The following is an 18018-nucleotide window of genomic DNA, read 5'->3' as shown; positions in this document are numbered from 1 at the left end:
AGCATACAGCAGCGAACGCTGCTTTGAAGTCGGTGAAAAGATGGTGTGTTGTGTTAACAGTGCTTCACCCCATTCAATGGGCACGACCATTCAGACATTGTCATCAAAGTCCGCTAACGGGAATGTGTGTGGTATGTGCCGCTTCTCTTATCGTGAAGATCGAGAGTAGATTTAGTAGGTCTAAAGCCGCACTGCTAAGGCTCGACATTAAGCAGGCTGATTCCGCGGTTTGCGCCATCGCCTTTCTGGGGATTAGGCAAAGTACACTTAAGTTCCAATCTGGAGGCATGCGCTAATCCGACGATATTTTGCATACGAGTTGATGCATGCTCTTTACCAACTCTTTGCCTCCGTGTTGGAACAGCTCGGCTGGTATTCCGTCATTTCCTGGCGCCTTGTGATTTTTTAGAAGGAATATTGCCATTCTCACTACGTAATAGTCGGGTGCCTGAAAGAGTCTTCCACCATCGTCGATTGGATATCGGGTCCGTCTCTTCCCCTCGCTAGCTGGCAATGAGAAAAGTTCCCTACACAACTTAAGCACACATTGTACGTCAGTTAACAGGTCGCCATCGTTGTTGACAATATTAAGCAAAATTTTCAATTTGAGACTGAGTTGTGACGATAGAACTTCCGAATGTTATTTTAGGAGTTATTCAGATTTCGAAACATAAATATTTCTTTCATAAATTATGGATTTTTTCCTCTGATGTTCGAATGAAATTTCAAAACCGATAACGACAATAAAAGGATTTCATAAACCCAAGTTTAAAAACATTTTGTTGTAAAAATTTCGATTACCTAGTACTTCATAATGAATTTCCGCGGACAACCTATTAAATAAATTCAATAAATCATCTATTTTATTAATTTAAATAATAACTATGTATTTCCTTTTTCTCAAGAAGTATTTTGTATTACGCATAGACCTTTTCTCTGTCCATTACATATTAAACAAAAAAAGTCAAAAAATTACTATTCCGTTCATGATGTATTCATTTCATCATGATCCCCTTTTTACTTCTTGGCTGGTGCATCTTTTTTGGCAGCAGTTTTTTTAGCAGCAGCTTTCTTAGCAGCTACTTTCTTCTTACGTTCAGCCAAAACTTTCTGCAACATCTTGCTACGGTTGGCTTGCGCTTTCGATGCAACAGCAGCAAAGTGTGATTTTGCCAAATCCACTTTACGTTTCTTTGAGATTGCCAATTTTTTGGCAATTGTACGTTTTTCAGCAGCTAATGCAGCACGACGTCTCAACACCTCAGCGTAAGGATTCAATTTGATCAATTGACGAACGTTGGACAATGGATTTAAACGGCGGACTCGACGGAATACCTTTTTGCGTGGATCACGTAATACTTTACGGATTTCTTCAGACTTCAACAAGCGTGCTAAATCTGTATTGGCCATTTTTGGTTGTGGCAAATTGTAACCCTTCTTCAAGGTTGATGGTGTCTTCCATGAACCGAACAATTCATTCAAACGTGCAAATGCCGACTCAGTCCAAATAACAAAACGGCCAACATGACCACCTGGAGCCAATTTCAACAAATTCATTTTGTCGACATTCATTGTTTCAATGCCAGGGATGTTACGGAAGGCTCGACGAAGACCCTCATCCTTATAATAGACAATCAAGGGCCCACGACGAGCAATACGACGCCGATCACGCATTGTACCACGACCAGCACGGAAACGTTGCGACTTGTATACCTGTCAAAGATTGGAGGAAAAAAATATATATTAAAAAAATGCATCTTCACACGCATGTATGTAAATTAATGTACTTTTCAAATACCCCGACTGAGAAGCATCAGTTGCTAATCAACGGAACGCCTAATGAAAAGCATTTAATCTTGCAGTACTTTGTTTATGTAAACTCCAGCGTATAGAAGTTATTTCACTTGCAATCGCACGGAATACTGCAAAATACCAAATTTGGCAATATATTTTGTATATTCAAGATGTCGGAAAGCTTCAATTTTACGGGTATTATGAGCAATATTTTGAAAAATGTTCTGCCAACTGTATGGTCATTTAGTCTCCCTTTGTAATTAATGTTATTATATTTACCTTTTGGATATCAGCCCAGATTTTCATGCGCCTCAAAAATACTACAGCTTGTTTGGTTTTCTGTAGTTTTTGCACTTCATCGGATACAACCAATGGAAATTCGGAAACTCCATCAATGATATGGCCCTTAGATTGTACAAGAGCTGGTACACCAGATGCAGCAATAGCAGATACTAGCGCATATCGACGTTGGTTCACATTAACTTTGCGGTGCCAGCGACGAAAAGTCTTCGTGGGCGCAAACATGCGTCCACCACGACACATATTACCGAAGGCACCCTGACCAGAACGATGAGTACCACCACCACGAACACGGGGAATACGTGCGACAGCACGACCAGTACCCCACGATTCAGCAGATGTTTGATGACCTATGCACAAAAAAATAATAAATCTAATCCACCATCATGTCTTTTTAAATACCTGCTTGTTCGCTAACGGCATAAGGTTGACGGCTGTTGCGGCGCATTAGCTGATGCACTTCATTCACAATATCTGGCCGAATGGGCGCTTTGAAGACGGTTGGCAAACAAATATTCTTGTCCTTAAGTTGTTCATTTTTATCCGAATAAACGGAAACCAATGGCCTCGCATTCGCTAAACTCTATACAGCAAATATATACAAAAAATATATATATGAGCAAATTACACACACGAACTGCGGCTTCCAATTGCCACATCTAACACGTGTACTTCAGAATTCATAACAAATGTCACTCAATGTGGCGTTACGTTGAATTTATAAGCATCAATCGTTTTTATTATTATAATCCAAACGTTTTAACGCGCTAGCTTACCATTTTTCTTTAATTATTTTATAGAAATCGCTCAAAATTCCGCTTTAATAGCAGAAGACGATCTCTAGCAAACAAAAGGGGACAGAAAAGACAGCAAACGGGCGGAAGCTCAAGATGGCTGAAAAGCGCTGTCACGTTACGGCATAGATGCCGCTATAAAATGGATAAGCGTTGACAGTTTAAAAAAGTTAACTAAAATGGGCGACATCTAGATGTGACGTTGTATTTCTTTACTGCATGAACGGCTGCAGTTTTTAAATGACTACAATTTGATTCAATTATGAGCAAATTTATTTTATTAGGCAGTTTCGGAATTGAAATTCAAAAATTTGCATTACAAACATTTCATTTCAAATAAAAAATCAATTATAATGGACTTTAATCTTTACCGCGATGAGTAAGTTTATTGCTTTTGCTATTCCTTGCTTATTATTTTATATTTGGAATGGATGCTTTTTATTGTCGCTGGAAATCAATGCATTTATTAAAGAGTATTTTCGACATTTTGTAATTCTTACCTCAGAGCATGATTCAATCACAAGAGGTTTTGCTCTGCTGACAAATTTTTTGACAATTGGAGCGATTTTTCTCCCAAATCGAGTTGACATCCATTAACTGTGTTGTTTCTTGCGATTTTTCGAAAATTATTAGTATGAGTACCCTGCAAAAATCGTTGGACCATGTGGTCCACTGGAGTACTTACCATTATACTCCACTGTAATGCAGCAATGGACCAACTCATGTTTCTACATGATCATATTGTAAGCCGATCATTGATCGTTTTTAACTATTGTAATCACTACACGATGTTTATTAGACTGTGGGTACTCCATGGATTACTCTGATGTAATGCGGAGCTGGAGTATATGGTCCAGTCCTAGGACATCGCAATGTTAATTGGACATATTTTTTTTATGAATTGTGGTTAATTTTGGAGCACTCGGTTGGTCCATAGCGAGTACTCCATACATGCGTGCATGGAGTACTCGCGATTTTTGCAGGGTAGCAATCAGTTTGCAAATACCCAATAAGTACTGAAAAGCATAATTCTTTCGAACAATTTTTTTAATTTTATGATCAATTTATTAACCATGATATGATCTATTAGTGCGGCTGAACATATGTAGGTAATTTTATGAAACGTGACGACACCAAGAAATCGTGCACTTTTGACATCCTTTGAACATACGAAACCTACATATGTACACCAATTTAAAATTCATCGTTCAACATCAAAAACTCGACTAGTAAATCGATTCACGTAAAAATGTCATTAGTAAATAATGGAGATGCCATAACGAAATGTACTCATTGAGCATGGTAACTTATTCATTCCGTATGCTCGTAACACTCATCTCCATTTAAGAATTTCGGGAATCGGTTTATATTTGGAATATTACATATATATATATATATATATATTAGGGCGGGTCGATTTAAAAATCGCTCATTGCTCTGTGAAAATCGTATTCTAGGGATCAAAATAAGAAACTTTGCCGAAGGAACCATACCTCTAAAACGAATTCTGATGTCGGGCTGCCAGTTCGAAATCGTCCTATCTCAAAATACTTTTCAAAAATTTCCCATTTCAGGATTTGTCACAGAAACGCCCTATATTAGAATTAGGTTGAAGAACGCCTTATCTTAGAAGGATTTTCATTAACTCCCTCTTATGTCAAAATCCATTGAACTTATGCTCAGATAAGGAGTTTTTTAAACAAATTTTGAGATAGTGTATTTTTGAATAGAATTCTGACGTACGACATCCTTCAAACAAGGTCTGAAAGCATGATCAGACCAACATAACGCTATATCAATTCACGAAATATTTAGTAGAAAATGAATTACTGCCCCAAAACCTGCTGGCATTTACAAATTTATTATCAGTACTAATATACTATTAAAGGTACTTTTCTACTAAAATTTCGCTGAGGGGGATTGAATTATTCACCTTTTCCTTACTTCGTAAAAGCGACCCCACCAGATTTTTAAACTTGAGAGTCTCAAATCTCTGTCATCATTGGAGAACAAACCTGTAGTAATTGAATCATGTTCCTTATGCCCTCAATTAACGCTGACAGCACACGCAAGGCGTGCCGATGTGATACTTATGCGGAGAGCGACCATACTACATTCATGTGGCTTATATTTAGGTTTCCTCTCAGATGTCATGTTTTCAAACGGTTTTGGGAATGCCTTTCAATTACAATATCAAGAATGTATTATTTATTGGCCAAAAAGGGCCGTGAATAATGGTCATAAATTACTCAAAATATCGTCATAAAATAATCATTTTGGAGTTCAAAAAGAACCGAAAATGAGCTGCGATATTGCATTTTGATGCGCTTCGTCCAAATCCGCTAACAGATTTCGTTCTATGGCTGAACTGTAATAACCGAAAAAAATAAAAATAAATAAATCAATGACGATTGAGGTTAAGGCCTCACCAAAGCCCACTAGGCCAATTCTAACACAAGATTCGGATTCAGCGCATCAACACGCATGGGAGTACATTTATCTTAAGATTTTGAAGAATTAATGAGCTTAACACCGGTAAATAATAATTCTTACTCAATTATTATTTTTGTTTATTATGAAAAACTGAAATGAAGAAAACAGTTATTGGCATCTTGCGATGGTACCATTTCAAAAACCGCCACGTCATCATCGTCAGGTAATTTCGTAAAGTTTTTATTTATTTCAGCATGGGACTGTTGTTGGTGTTTGCTTTCTTTGCTAAAATACTGTAACGAATTTAGTTAAACTCCGCTCATTTTACACCTTATACTAAAGTTCGTATCGCTAAACTGTTGAATAAATAACTCCAATATTCAATAATGCAAAAATGGTATTTATTAGACTACTTTTATAGTACTTCACAATAACACTTATACTTCACAACCAACAGCGTGCTTAAATCAAACTGATGCCAGATTACTCAGCTTTTGCTGCTTTTATACTCTGTGCCCAAATGTCTAAAGCTACGTCCACACCGGCAACGAAATAGCAAAGTTGTATAACAATTGTTTTAAAACAACTTTCAACTTGTTATACAACCAAGTTATCTAATTCCTTTGATCTTTACCGACAACCTCTGGGTAACATGTAACCTGCTATAAAAACAGAAAAAAAGTTACACAACATCGTGTTATACAGATGATGACGTGACGGTTTTTGAAATGGTACCATCGCAATGTACCAATAACTGTTTTCTTCTTTTCAGTTTTTCGTAATAAACAAAAATAATAATTGAATAACAATTAACAATTGTTTTTACCGGTGTTCAGTTCATTAATCCTTAAATATCTGATACCGATTTCGCACAGGTGGTAAACGAAATAATTAGTCCCATTTTTTACATTAAAACCCTTATTGAACTCAATTTTCCATACAAATTTCTAATTATCTCATTATTGCTTTATTGAATGCCTGATGGAGTCAAAAAAACTAGTACGACAAATGACAATCAAAAGTAAATTATTTTCAATAATTTACAAACAGCCCAATTCTAAACGAAAATTCCGTGCGAGTTTTTTCCCTTCTCCAATTCCTCGTATTCTAAATAAAAATTCCTTGAGAGTTTTTTCACTTCTCCCTTTCCTCCCTTCTGAAAAAGAGGAAACCGGTTATGGGAGAAAAGTAGGTATTATGAATATGAGGGAGAGGGAGATTTCTTTGCCATTTCATGGGAGTTTTTTCACTAGTTAAATTAAAGGGAATGCATCAAAATAGTTAAAGGAAATTGGTTCTTTAAGAAAGAACACTTATTTGTACAAATTTGCGCTAAAATATGTATTTACATTCTACCATAATATTCTCACTATTAATACAACAACAACAGCAACAATATTCTTTATTTTAAGTCGAAAAGTATATCATAAGCAACGGAATAGCTCTTTGTATATTTGATGCATCCAGCCAGAAATTGCGCAAGGATTTTTAAAGAAGGCTTAATTAGATTTTGGCATATGGCGAAAGGCGAACTCAACTCGACGTGGCCGCCAGAAAATTGCTTTGCAGAATGAAAGCAGGTAACTCCGGCGGATTTGTGTTAACCCGCCGTCTTCTTCTTATGCTCCTCTGTTGATGTTGCTGTGGCACCAATTCATTATTCATTTCAGTGTATACCACATGAAATGCAATAATGTGCATTGTTTATACCTTATTTCTTAATTTCAAACAAATTCGCAACAATAATTAAACTTTTCAATTTTTTAAACAAAATAAGAAATGCGCAACGAAATTTCAATTGACAAAACAGCTGACTTCGAAAATTCGAAATTCCTATTCCCCAATTTTTCTTCTCCCTAGGAGAAAAGAATTGGAGGAATTTTTCCGCGGGAATAAAAAAATCTGCGAGAACAAAATTCCGCGAGAATATTTAGAATTGGTCTGAAAAAAAAAAAATACAAAAAACACCAAAAAATTAAAAATGTTATTTTCGATGCATATGGCTTTTTGAAAAAAGGCACATATTTGGTTAGGTGCAACATCTACGAGTATTGGTGCAGTCCCTGCTTTTTGAATGCCTTTATAGTTAAGCAAGAAACGACCACTATCCATTTTAAAATTTTTTTGTAAAAGCGTAATTTTTTTGCGGCTGCTGATGTTCGCTTAATAAAGCAAGTGACCCTGTGTGAAAAGGAAAACTTAATAATTTCATTAAACAAAAATTTCATTCGATTAAGTTTCTGTGTGAAATCGGTATTAAGTTAAATTTTTATACTCAGCGTGCTTTGCACACAGAGTATATTAATTTTGATTGGATACCGGTTAGTTGTACAGGTATAAATGAATCGAGATAGATATACATAGACTTCCATATATCAAAATCATCAGTATCGAAAAAAAAATTGATTGAGCCATGTCCGTCCGTGCGCCGGCCGTCCGTTAACACGATAACTTGAGTAAATATTGAGATATCTTCACCAAATTTGGTACACGAGCTTGTCTGGACCCAGAATAGATTGGTATTGAAAATGAGCGAAATCGGATGATAGCCACGCCCACTTTTTATATATACAACATTTTGGAAAACAAAAAAAAACCTGATTATTTAGTAAATAATACACCTAGTTTGACATGTGGACTGAATTTGAAAATTTTTTTTAAAATGGGCGTAGCACCGCTGATTTTTAATAAAATCAATTTTACAAATATTATTAATCATAAATCAAAAATCGGTAAACCTATCGTAACAAAATTCGGCAGAAGGTTTCCTTCACTATAAGAAATGCTTTGAAGAAAAATTAACGAAATCGGTTAAGGACCACGGCCAATTTTATAAAAAAGATTTTTAAAAGGGTCGTGGACGAATAAAATAAGCCATATGTTTGCAAAAAAGAGCTCTATATCAATGGTATTTCATTTCCCAAGTGGATTTATAACAATAAATAGGAAAAACTTTAAATTTAAAAAAATGGGGAGCCATAACTCGAAGAAAAATTAACGGATCGTAATAAAATTTGGTACACAGATTTTCGCTATAGCAGGAAATATTTCTATCAAAAATGGACGAGATCGGTTAAAGACCACGCCCACTTTTATATAAAAGATTTTTAAGAGGATCGTAGACGAAAATAATAAGCTATATCTTAGCAAGAGCTTTGGATCAATAGAATTTTACTTTCTAAATTGAATTGTAACATTAATTGGAAAACAATCAAATTTTTGAAAATGGGCGTGGCACCGCCCCTTTTATGACTAAGAAATTTTTTGTTTCGGGAAAAATTAACGGATCGTAATGCAATTGTGTACACATATTTTCCTTATAGCAGAAAATATTTCTAGTAAAAATGGACGGGATCGGTTAAAGACCACGGCAACTTAAATATAAAACAAGTTTAAAAGGTTCGTAGGCTAGAATAATAAGCTATAACTTAGCAAAAAATAGTTTTGGATCAATGATATTTCACTCAAGTTTTACTATAAGATGAAATGGGGAGACATTTTTCTTTTAAGCTGGCGGGTGCCACGTGTTATGTAGGAAAGTAATTTATCTGAAATGAGATGTACAATTGAAGCTCACGCTCAGTATATAATGTTCGATTACACCCGAACTTAGACACCTTTAGTTGTTTTCATTGGTTTTTTTTTTTTTCTAATTTAAGAGCACGAAATGAGTCTGAGAAATATGAGAATTTTATATAGGAATTTCATAATGGCGTCTCTTGTGCATTTTGGCTGTAAACCAGTGTTATTGAAGACTCGCGGCAGTAGTAAATAACTCGCTACAAAGCAGGTTGTTCTGAATAGCGGAGAGACGCACCTCTGTTGGTAATAGTGTATAGCTGAATCGGTTGCGATGAATAGCGGACTCACACACTTTTCGGCCATAGTGAAGTGAAGAATAGTGTAGGGATAAAATGGCGGGGCATATTTCAGTTGCAATTGAGTTTGATGCATACTGAAATTTAACAGTACTTAGTTTCTGCGCAACAATTTCATAAGTGTAGATAAAGTTACACACTTAGGCCCACTTGCAAATCGGAAAGCTAACTTTTTAGGTCAGATTTAAACTGACATGAAGGGTTAAACTCAAACATTTTTGACATATTTTTTTAATTTGACTCAGAGCTAAAAAATAATTTCATTTTTAAGTTAAACGGTTTTATTGATAACAATACTTACATTAAGTAGTAATATGTAATACTAAAAGATAGAAAATAATTAGGTTGGTCCTAGGTACTAATCATCACACTCCTCATCAATCTATGGCGTTGATCAGGCAATTAAATAAAAGCGTTGGGCGTGTGAAATTTCTAAAAATGTGAGGTGTAGCATAACCTGATTAAGGTTCAGTTGGTCTTACTTATGACTATCAATAAAAATTTGACGCGTCAAACGCTTTTATTTAATTGTCTGATCAACGCCCTAGATTGATGGGGAGTGTGATGACTAGTACCAATGACCTACCTAATTATTTTATATCTTTTAGTATTACATATTACTACTTAATGTAAGTAATGTTTTCAATAAAACCGTTTAACTTAAATTTTTTTTTTATTATTTTATTTCTTATTGGGTCTGTAGGATGTCTATTTAGCGGTTTCAAGTTTTTTAAGCTAAAGTATCTCATTTATGTATAGAGGAAACTATTTTAGTTCGTACAGCCCAAGACTTTGTTATAAACCTGAAAGGGTTAAGTGCATATGTTTATACATTATAGCGGGTCAAATTAGATGGATGGATTTTTTTCATCAAGAGTATAGCAAAAACGTAATCTACAGATGATTCTAAGAAAAATTGCTGAAGACACCATATCTCTAAGTCCGATTTCGAGTCCCCCACTTTTGCAAAATAGATATTTTGCCATATGAATGTAGGGTTTGGCCAAAAAATCTTCATAGCTTCTGATAGAATTATAGGAAAAATATTGTGACGAATATTAGTGACACTAAGTGATACTCACATCACTAATCTGATACTAAGTAAATAAAGCCACAACAACAATAAAGCAAGCAGTCACTTGTATTTGCATAAACGAATCAATCATTATGTCTACACATATGTACATACACGCAGCGGAGAGAAAACGCACAAACACATTCATATATCTGAGATACTCCCAAAAGTATACAATAATTTGTACAAGTATCACTCACATACACACGCGCATATGAGAGGTTGTAGGCGTGCATCTGTAGTTATAGCTGATAAGTTTATAGCTGATAAATAACTAGTAAATTCTAGAATAGAACCGCCTAGAAATATGTCAATGAGGAAACCAAACACTATAAAAGCAGCAACATTTGAGGCACGAAAGTTTGTTTGATTTAAGCACGCTATCTGTCGAGCAATAGAAGTGTTATTTTGAAAGTAGTCTAATAAAGACCATTTTGCATTATCGAATATTGGAGTTATTTATTCAACAGTTTAGTGATTCGAACGTTGGCAGAAGGTTGCAAATAAACGGAATTGCAGTAAAATCGTTACGATTGGTGTCAGAAGAGGAATTGTTGAATAAATTCCAGAGGAAAACAAGGACATGGCAAAGTTAAGTGAATTGAAGATCCAGCAACTGAAGAAGGAGTTGGAGAGCCGTGAATACAACCGGCATTAAACTCGAACTTCAGGGACGACTACGAGAGGCAATGAAATTAGAAGGAATTGACGTGGAAGAGTATGTCTTTCATCTTGATGACGATGAGACAACAAAATTGGAGGAGAAAAATGAAACACCGCAGACAATGGCGACCACAGACCTGAACATGATATTGGCTGCAATATCGAAACAAATGTCCGAAATGTCTTTACAAATATCCACCAACGTGCAGAATAGCCAGAGTTGGTAGACACAATTTTGGAAGCACTGAAGGGATCACAACAGAAAAATTGCGGGAGTTATGAAATTTTTCAAGTGCGGCAACCCAGGTCACATTGCACGTCATTACAACACCGGTCCTAATACTTCCAACAATGTGGGTGGCCGTAAACGCAGAGCTGACGGAGATGAGCAAATCTCCAAGTCCACTCAATCGTTAAACTAAAGAGAGTCAGCCGCAAGGGGCGACAGCTGGCTCCCTCAATTGAATGCCCCATAATCTCTATCTCGCAAATTTGAAGAAGATAAAGCAATCTTACTGTCGGAGGACATGTGGATGGAAAGGAACGTTTACTGATTGAAGATACGGGTGCATCTCATTGCATCATTCGAGCGCATTTAGTCAATAAGAAGATAAGACCATTGCATGGAGCAAGATTGCATACAGCCACTGGAGAAGACACAACGGTTCTAGGAGAAGTAGCATGTGAAGTCGCAATTGGGAACGTCACGGTAGTGCACAATTTTATAGTGGCAGAGATTGTTGATGAAATCATAATTGGAGTGGACTTCTTAATCGACCAAGGCATCAAGATCGACATGCAAAGCAAGACTATGAGATATAAGAACATGGATGTGCCACTTAATTTGGGCTACGAGAGAGGCTACAGCAGTAAACGATTGTTGGTGGAAGAGAGTCAGCAAATACCACCAAAATCAGAAGCAGTCATCTGGGCAAAGGTTGATGGAGATTGTGGGACAAACAAATTGTGGGTTGTCGAACCAGCAAACAAATCAGCACCGAACATACTTGTAGGAAAAACCCTGGCTATTGCAAAACAAGATGGACGTATTTCGGTAAGAGTACTCAATGAGTTCAAGTCACCACTCAAACTGACCAAAGGAGCTATTTTGGGAAGATGCCAAGAGGCTAAGTAGTTATTAACTGTGAACAGCTCCACGAACACGTTTCATCTAATAATACTGATCTTTCAAATGACATCACGGCATGGACGGAGGGGCTAGAGGAAGCCTATCAGAGTAAGGCAAAACAAACGCTCCTAAAGTACGCGAACATATTTGACCAGGATGGTTCCAAACCAGGCCGCACCAACGTTGTGAAACATCAAATTCACACAGGAGATGCGAGGCCGATCCGTCAAGCTCCACGTAGTGTTCCACTGGCGAAGCGGGAAGTTGTGAGTCAAATCATACAAGAATTGAGCGACAGCGGCGTCATCGAACCATCAGCTAGTCCATGGAGCTCACCGGTGGTACTTGTGAAGAAAAAGGATGGGAAAATGAGTTTTTGCGTGGACTACCGCAAGTTGAACAACGTCACGAAAAAGGATAGCTACCCATTGCCAAGAATTGACGATACTCTGGACTCGCTATCTGGTACGAAATGGCTTTCCACACTGAACTTGAAAAGCGGCTACTGGCAAGTTGAGGTGAAGGAGGAAGATAAAGAGAAAACAGCGTTCAGTGTCGGTGATGGTCTTTGGCAATTTACAGTGATGCCTTTTGGACTTTGTAATGCACCAGCTACTTTTGAGAGACTCATGGACCAGGTACTGAAAGGACCACATTGGAAAACATGCTTTGTGTACCTCGACGACATCATCGTATTGGGCAAGAACTTTGATAAACATCTTAAGAACTTGGAGGAAGTTTTCCAGAGAATACCTGGCGCTGGTCTGAAACTAAGTCCCAAAAGGTGTTCGCTGTTTAAAAAGGAAGTAAATTATTTGGGTCACAAGGTAACGACAGAAGGCATCTGTACAACGAATGAAAAGATAGAGGCAATAAAGGATCGGCCAAGACCACAGAACTTGCATGAATTAAGAAGTTTCCTTGTACCGCCGCATTGTACCAAACTTTTCCAGCGTAGCCCATAGCCTCCATGAGCTTACAAGAAAAAATAAAGCTTTTGAATGGAAGGAGCAAGAAGTGGCTTTCCAAACATTGAAGGAGCGTTTGTGCACTGCCCCAATGTTGGCATATCCGATTCCAGAAGCAACATTTATTCTAGATACAGATGCGAGTGGATATGCTATAGGAGGCGTTTTATCACAACTGGTCGATGGAGAGGAGAAGGTTGTTGCATATTACAGCCGTTCGATTGGAAAACCAGAGAGGAACTACTGCGTTACGCGGAGAGAGCTGTTGGCATTGGTAGAGTGCATTAAACATTTTTACAAATACCTCTACGGCCAGCGATTCCGAGTCAGGACAGATCACGCAGCGTTGAAATGGCTTCTGCAGTTCCGTAATCCGGAAGGACAATTGGCACGGTGGATCGATCAACTACAACGCTATGACTTTTCCGTTGAGCATCCCAAAAGGTAGTACCCATAGAAATACTGATGCAATGTCACGAAGACCATGTAGTTTGGAATGGAAGCACTGTTCAAAGGCCGAGGCTAAAGAAGGCATTATAGATGTCCGGCTAATGACTATAACATGTACGGATGAATGGGATAAGGAACAACTAAGGAAGTGTCAGCTGGAAGATACTGATCTGTCACATGTCATACAAGGGCTCGAACGAAATGAAAGACCAAATAGAGGGGAGATGTCAGCAGAGAGTCCCATTGCGAAGTCATATTGGGCACAGTGGAACAGTTTAGAATTGATATCCGGTTGCTTGGCCCAAAACCCGAGAGCTAATGGGCCCAAAACCCGAAGTCATGGCCAGATGAAGCAATATAACTCAGGTGCGCCATTTGAAAGGATCGCTATGGATGTCGCAGGTCCATTTCCTACTAGCAACTGCGGAAACAAATATGTACTGGTGGTTATGGATTATTTCAGCAAATGGCCAGATATATACCCAATCCCAAATCAAGAAGCGGAAACAGTAGCAGAAGTGTTTATAAACAATTGGGTTGCAAGGTATGGTGTACCAATAGAGTTGCATTCTGACCAAGGCAGGAATTTCGAATCAGCTGTGTTCCAGGAAATGTGTAAATCATAGGGCATTCGAAAAACACGGGCAACTGCTTTGCATCCTCAGTCCGATGGCATGGTGGAACAATTCAATAGAACATTGGGGGAGCACTTAAAGAAAGTAGTGGAGTAGTGGAGTGGTCTAATAAAGACCATTTTGCATTATCGAATATTGGAGTTATTTATTCAACAGTTTAGTGATTCGAACGTTAGCAGAAGGTTGCAAATAAGCGGAATTGCAGTAAATTCGTTACAATATCATATTAGGCTTACTTTAAAGGTATTTTACGTACATTTCTAAATCTGTATTAATATCAATAGTGTTTTTGAATTTTAGTAGAGACATCAGGCTTTAATTATGAGAAATTAGCCTAAAATGAACTTTTAACTAATATATTATCATTTTTAACAAATTCCTTATGAAAATTTTTTTTCTTTACAGCTAAAATAAGTTCAGAACATTTCCAACAACTTTCATTCAGACAGTTTTTCTTTTCTCGAATTCGTTTTAGTAGAAAAAATTTTTCAAGGAATAAGCAAAAAACACAATTTTTATAATTTTAATGTAAGTTATTTAAAAAATTATTTTTTTTTACTTAGAATTGATCATTTTAAAGTCTTTTTCAAAATAAAAGTAATGTTGTTATTTTTTTTTTTTTAATCGTTTTTGCTCTCCATTCGTGGTTGTTTTTCACGACTTTCTTGCTGTAACAGCCATAACACCTCCACGTTTTTTTTCTGTAACACATTTCGAAACAGACGTTAACAACTATACATATCTTTCTGTTCCTTGTATATGCATTGGAATATTAGGATCATGTAGTGTTGGCTCATCATAACTTAAGAATTGTATCAAGTGATCGAATGGGATATTTCTTGTGCCGGTTCAGATAGTAAATTATCGTCATTCAGATCAATCATATCAGTATAATCTGAAGCATTAAAATTCATATTATAGTTTTTGTAAACTCTGAGTTTAGTTGGATAAAGTATTTTTTCTCGACAGTATACAATTTTTTTGATAGCTCTATCACGTATGGCTTTTCTATCATCAAATAATATTGTCAAATAATATAATCAAATAAAATGTTTTCTGGATGAGCGTAATATGAATTATTTTGGATTACACCATCTACAATATTAGGGGGACTCATGTAACCGTATAAATGCCTTATAAAGTGTGTAAACGTATAAATTTATCTAGTTTACGCACGAGCTGTCAAATTTTGTATGAAAAATCATTTACACAATCTGTATAAATTTACGCGCACATTTCATTGTGTAAACGCGGTAAACTCAAAGGAATGCAACCTTGCAGACATTACAGACGGCATTTTCATCAAAAATCTCCAACATCAGCAAGTAAAGGCGTTTTAGTTTTGATTTTTCACTTAATCTTGGTATTTTTTAATTTGTATAACAATCAAAAAAATTTGTTTGGAAATAATACAGCTGAAAAACAATCAAGTTTATCAAGAGTATTACTAGGTGCGTTCATATAACCGCGTGTGTAAATGGATATAATTTTACACCTTATAAGATTATATACTATCATGAGTCCCCCTATTAAGTAAATTACGTGGTAGGTATCGTATCCAACGAATAAACTTTGATAAAAGTACACTGCCGTATACAACAGAATTATAATATTTTACATTTAAATACATTGGCATATAAATTCTAATAATATTAACTGCTAGAGTTTTCAAATTTTCCGATGGTGTATTAGTTGTTTTATATAGACGTAATACCCTGCTGGCTTTGGTTAGGCATCGAGAATGTACAACTGGTCCTTTGTTGTTGTTTGTTGTTTTTAACTTGCATTTACATTTTCCAATGTAAAATAATTAATTTTTTGATTGTACGAATGCTGTAAATTCCTGAACATTTTTCTGTGTTTAATACTTTCGAGATATTTTTCAATTGAAACATTTAGTTTTCTTAGAATACTACATCTATAAATTAGTTGAATATTCAATTTATTCCGAATTTCAACCAATTTATCAATTAAATCGTTGTGGATAAGACAAGTGTGATATCTTATCCGTCAACTGCCTGGCAGGATGTTCAATATGGCTACTTTTTAGCATTTTGGCAGCGTTTTGACAGGGTGTTCAATATGGCGGCGGCGCATAGGGCCGGCTATCTTCAGCTGGTGCTAGAAAGAGATAAAGAATGAGACAGCGATAGGCAATTTAAAATCAGGTGATCCATTCTATTTGTAATTTTGACGTCTTTGCAGAAGTTATCACACTTGTTTTATCCACAATGAATTACATGAGGAGTTAGGTTTTTAAGCGAAAACATTTTACTTTGAATTTTAGCATGATCACTTAAAAAAAAATAAAATCTTAAAATGTCACGACTAGACGGTAAATTCAGATTATTTAATTCACTTGATAAACCAAATGCAATAATATCGTGTTCAAGTATATGTGATAAAGTGGCTTCAGATGATGTAGAAGGATGTGGTTTATCCATTTTAAATTTAAATACAAAAAGCTGTAAAGAAAAAGAAATTTCCATAAGAAATTTGTTAAAAATGATAATATATTAGTTAAAAGTTCATTTTAGGTTAATTTCTCATAATTTAAACCTGATATCTCTACTAAAATTCAAAAACACTTTAAAGTAAGCCCAATATGATATTTTTCCTATAATTCTATCAGAAGCTATGAAGATTTTTTGGCCAAACCCTACATTCATATGGCAAAATATCTATTTTGCAAAAATCGGGACCTCGAAATCGGACTTAGAGCTATGGTGTCTTCAGCAATTTTTTTTGGAAACATCTGTGGATTACGTTTTTGCTATACTCCTGATGGAAAAAAAATTTACCCGCTCTAATATAAATAAAAAAATAAATGTAAGGCCCGATAACCTCCGAAGAGATCTAAGGCCGAGCTTCTCTTCCAATTTGCGTCGTGTTCCTCTTGATTTTCCCTACAAATTGGTCGGCGGGACCTACATGTTTTATGCCGACTCCGAACGGCATCTGCAAGGCAGATGAGTTTTCACTGAGAGCTTTTCATGGCAGAAATACACTCGGAGCGCTTGCCAAACATACATGTAAAAAAACATAGGGCCCATATCGTGTTTTGCGATCCGTAATCGAAATCCATTTTGTTAACCACAAGAGCTCTTGAATGGTGAATCCTTTGAATAACATATGATTACCAGTGAACACACATTCTCAATAGATCCACAATTTAATTTAACTTTGATACTTAGCTTGACAGATTCATATTCATCATTTGAGTGAAATTGGTTTTTCATCCGTGATTGTATGCAACGATAGGGGCCCAGCTAATGTATGGCTCATATCGGAGGACCATTGTAAAAATGGAAGATTTAGATGTATTTTTTATGACACTTTTTAACTCGAAATGTTGAAACTCAAGTTTTGGAGGCTAACTTCGGGGAAACAATTTTTTTTTTTTTTGGTTTTTTGCTAAGGGATCAATATCTACAAAAACGATTTGGTAAACAGAAGTAACGTCGTATAAGAGCCATCCACTCGATACTTTGGCAAATTACTCGTTGTTTTCTCAAGATATTCGCTGTTTTTTTTTGTCAGATAAATTTATAAAAATGCCTTCTATACATTTTCGTGGTGTATTTGTGTTCATTTTAATGATTGCATTAAATTAATTAATTTTCTTTCCGAAAATCGCAGTTACGCAAAGTGACCGAATAAATATATTGGATACAGTTAACCAAAACATCCTTGAGAAAACATTCGACATGAATTGATTGCTTTGTTGTTGCCAAAGTATCGAGTGACGGCCCTCAACAAATAAAAACTTTGCAATTATAAAAGTCTGATCTGCATCAAAAATGTTATGTGTCGGCCCTATTACATTTCGGGAGTATCCAAAAGGAGCTGGATTCTTTTACAAAATTTATAGGAGCCTCTCGTGATATTAAACAGTACTT

The 18018-nt window shown here is 36.1% G+C and overlaps 1 protein-coding gene across 1 annotated transcript; it reads right to left on the bottom strand.

The window, feature by feature from the left end:
- Nucleotides 1-861: 861 nt before the first annotated feature.
- RpL4 (ribosomal protein L4) lies at nucleotides 862-3006 on the bottom strand. The gene is made up of 4 exons (XM_067762431.1): nucleotides 2871-3006; nucleotides 2497-2677; nucleotides 2074-2444; nucleotides 862-1713 (listed from the first exon to the last, which is right to left on the bottom strand). Exons 1-4 carry the CDS (start codon nucleotides 2871-2873, stop codon nucleotides 1018-1020), a joined length of 1251 nt encoding a protein of 416 aa, XP_067618532.1. The 5' UTR covers nucleotides 2874-3006; the 3' UTR covers nucleotides 862-1017.
- Between the last annotated feature and the right edge of the window lie 15012 nt (nucleotides 3007-18018).

Source organism: Eurosta solidaginis, chromosome 1, assembly GCF_040869045.1.
Source record: "Eurosta solidaginis isolate ZX-2024a chromosome 1, ASM4086904v1, whole genome shotgun sequence".
Classification (NCBI taxonomy): Eukaryota; Metazoa; Arthropoda; class Insecta; order Diptera; family Tephritidae; genus Eurosta; species Eurosta solidaginis.
Note: the sequence above shows the minus strand (reverse complement) of the source record. Positions and strands in the feature narration are given on the sequence as shown.

Coding starts and splice junctions, on each gene's coding strand:
- RpL4 (XM_067762431.1), bottom strand. Junction 2,445..2,496: donor TGCCGTTAGCGAACAAGCAG/GTATTTAAAAAG, acceptor TTTTGTGCATAG/GTCATCAAACATCTGCTGAA. Junction 1,714..2,073: donor TCTGGGCTGATATCCAAAAG/GTAAATATAATA, acceptor AATCTTTGACAG/GTATACAAGTCGCAACGTTT.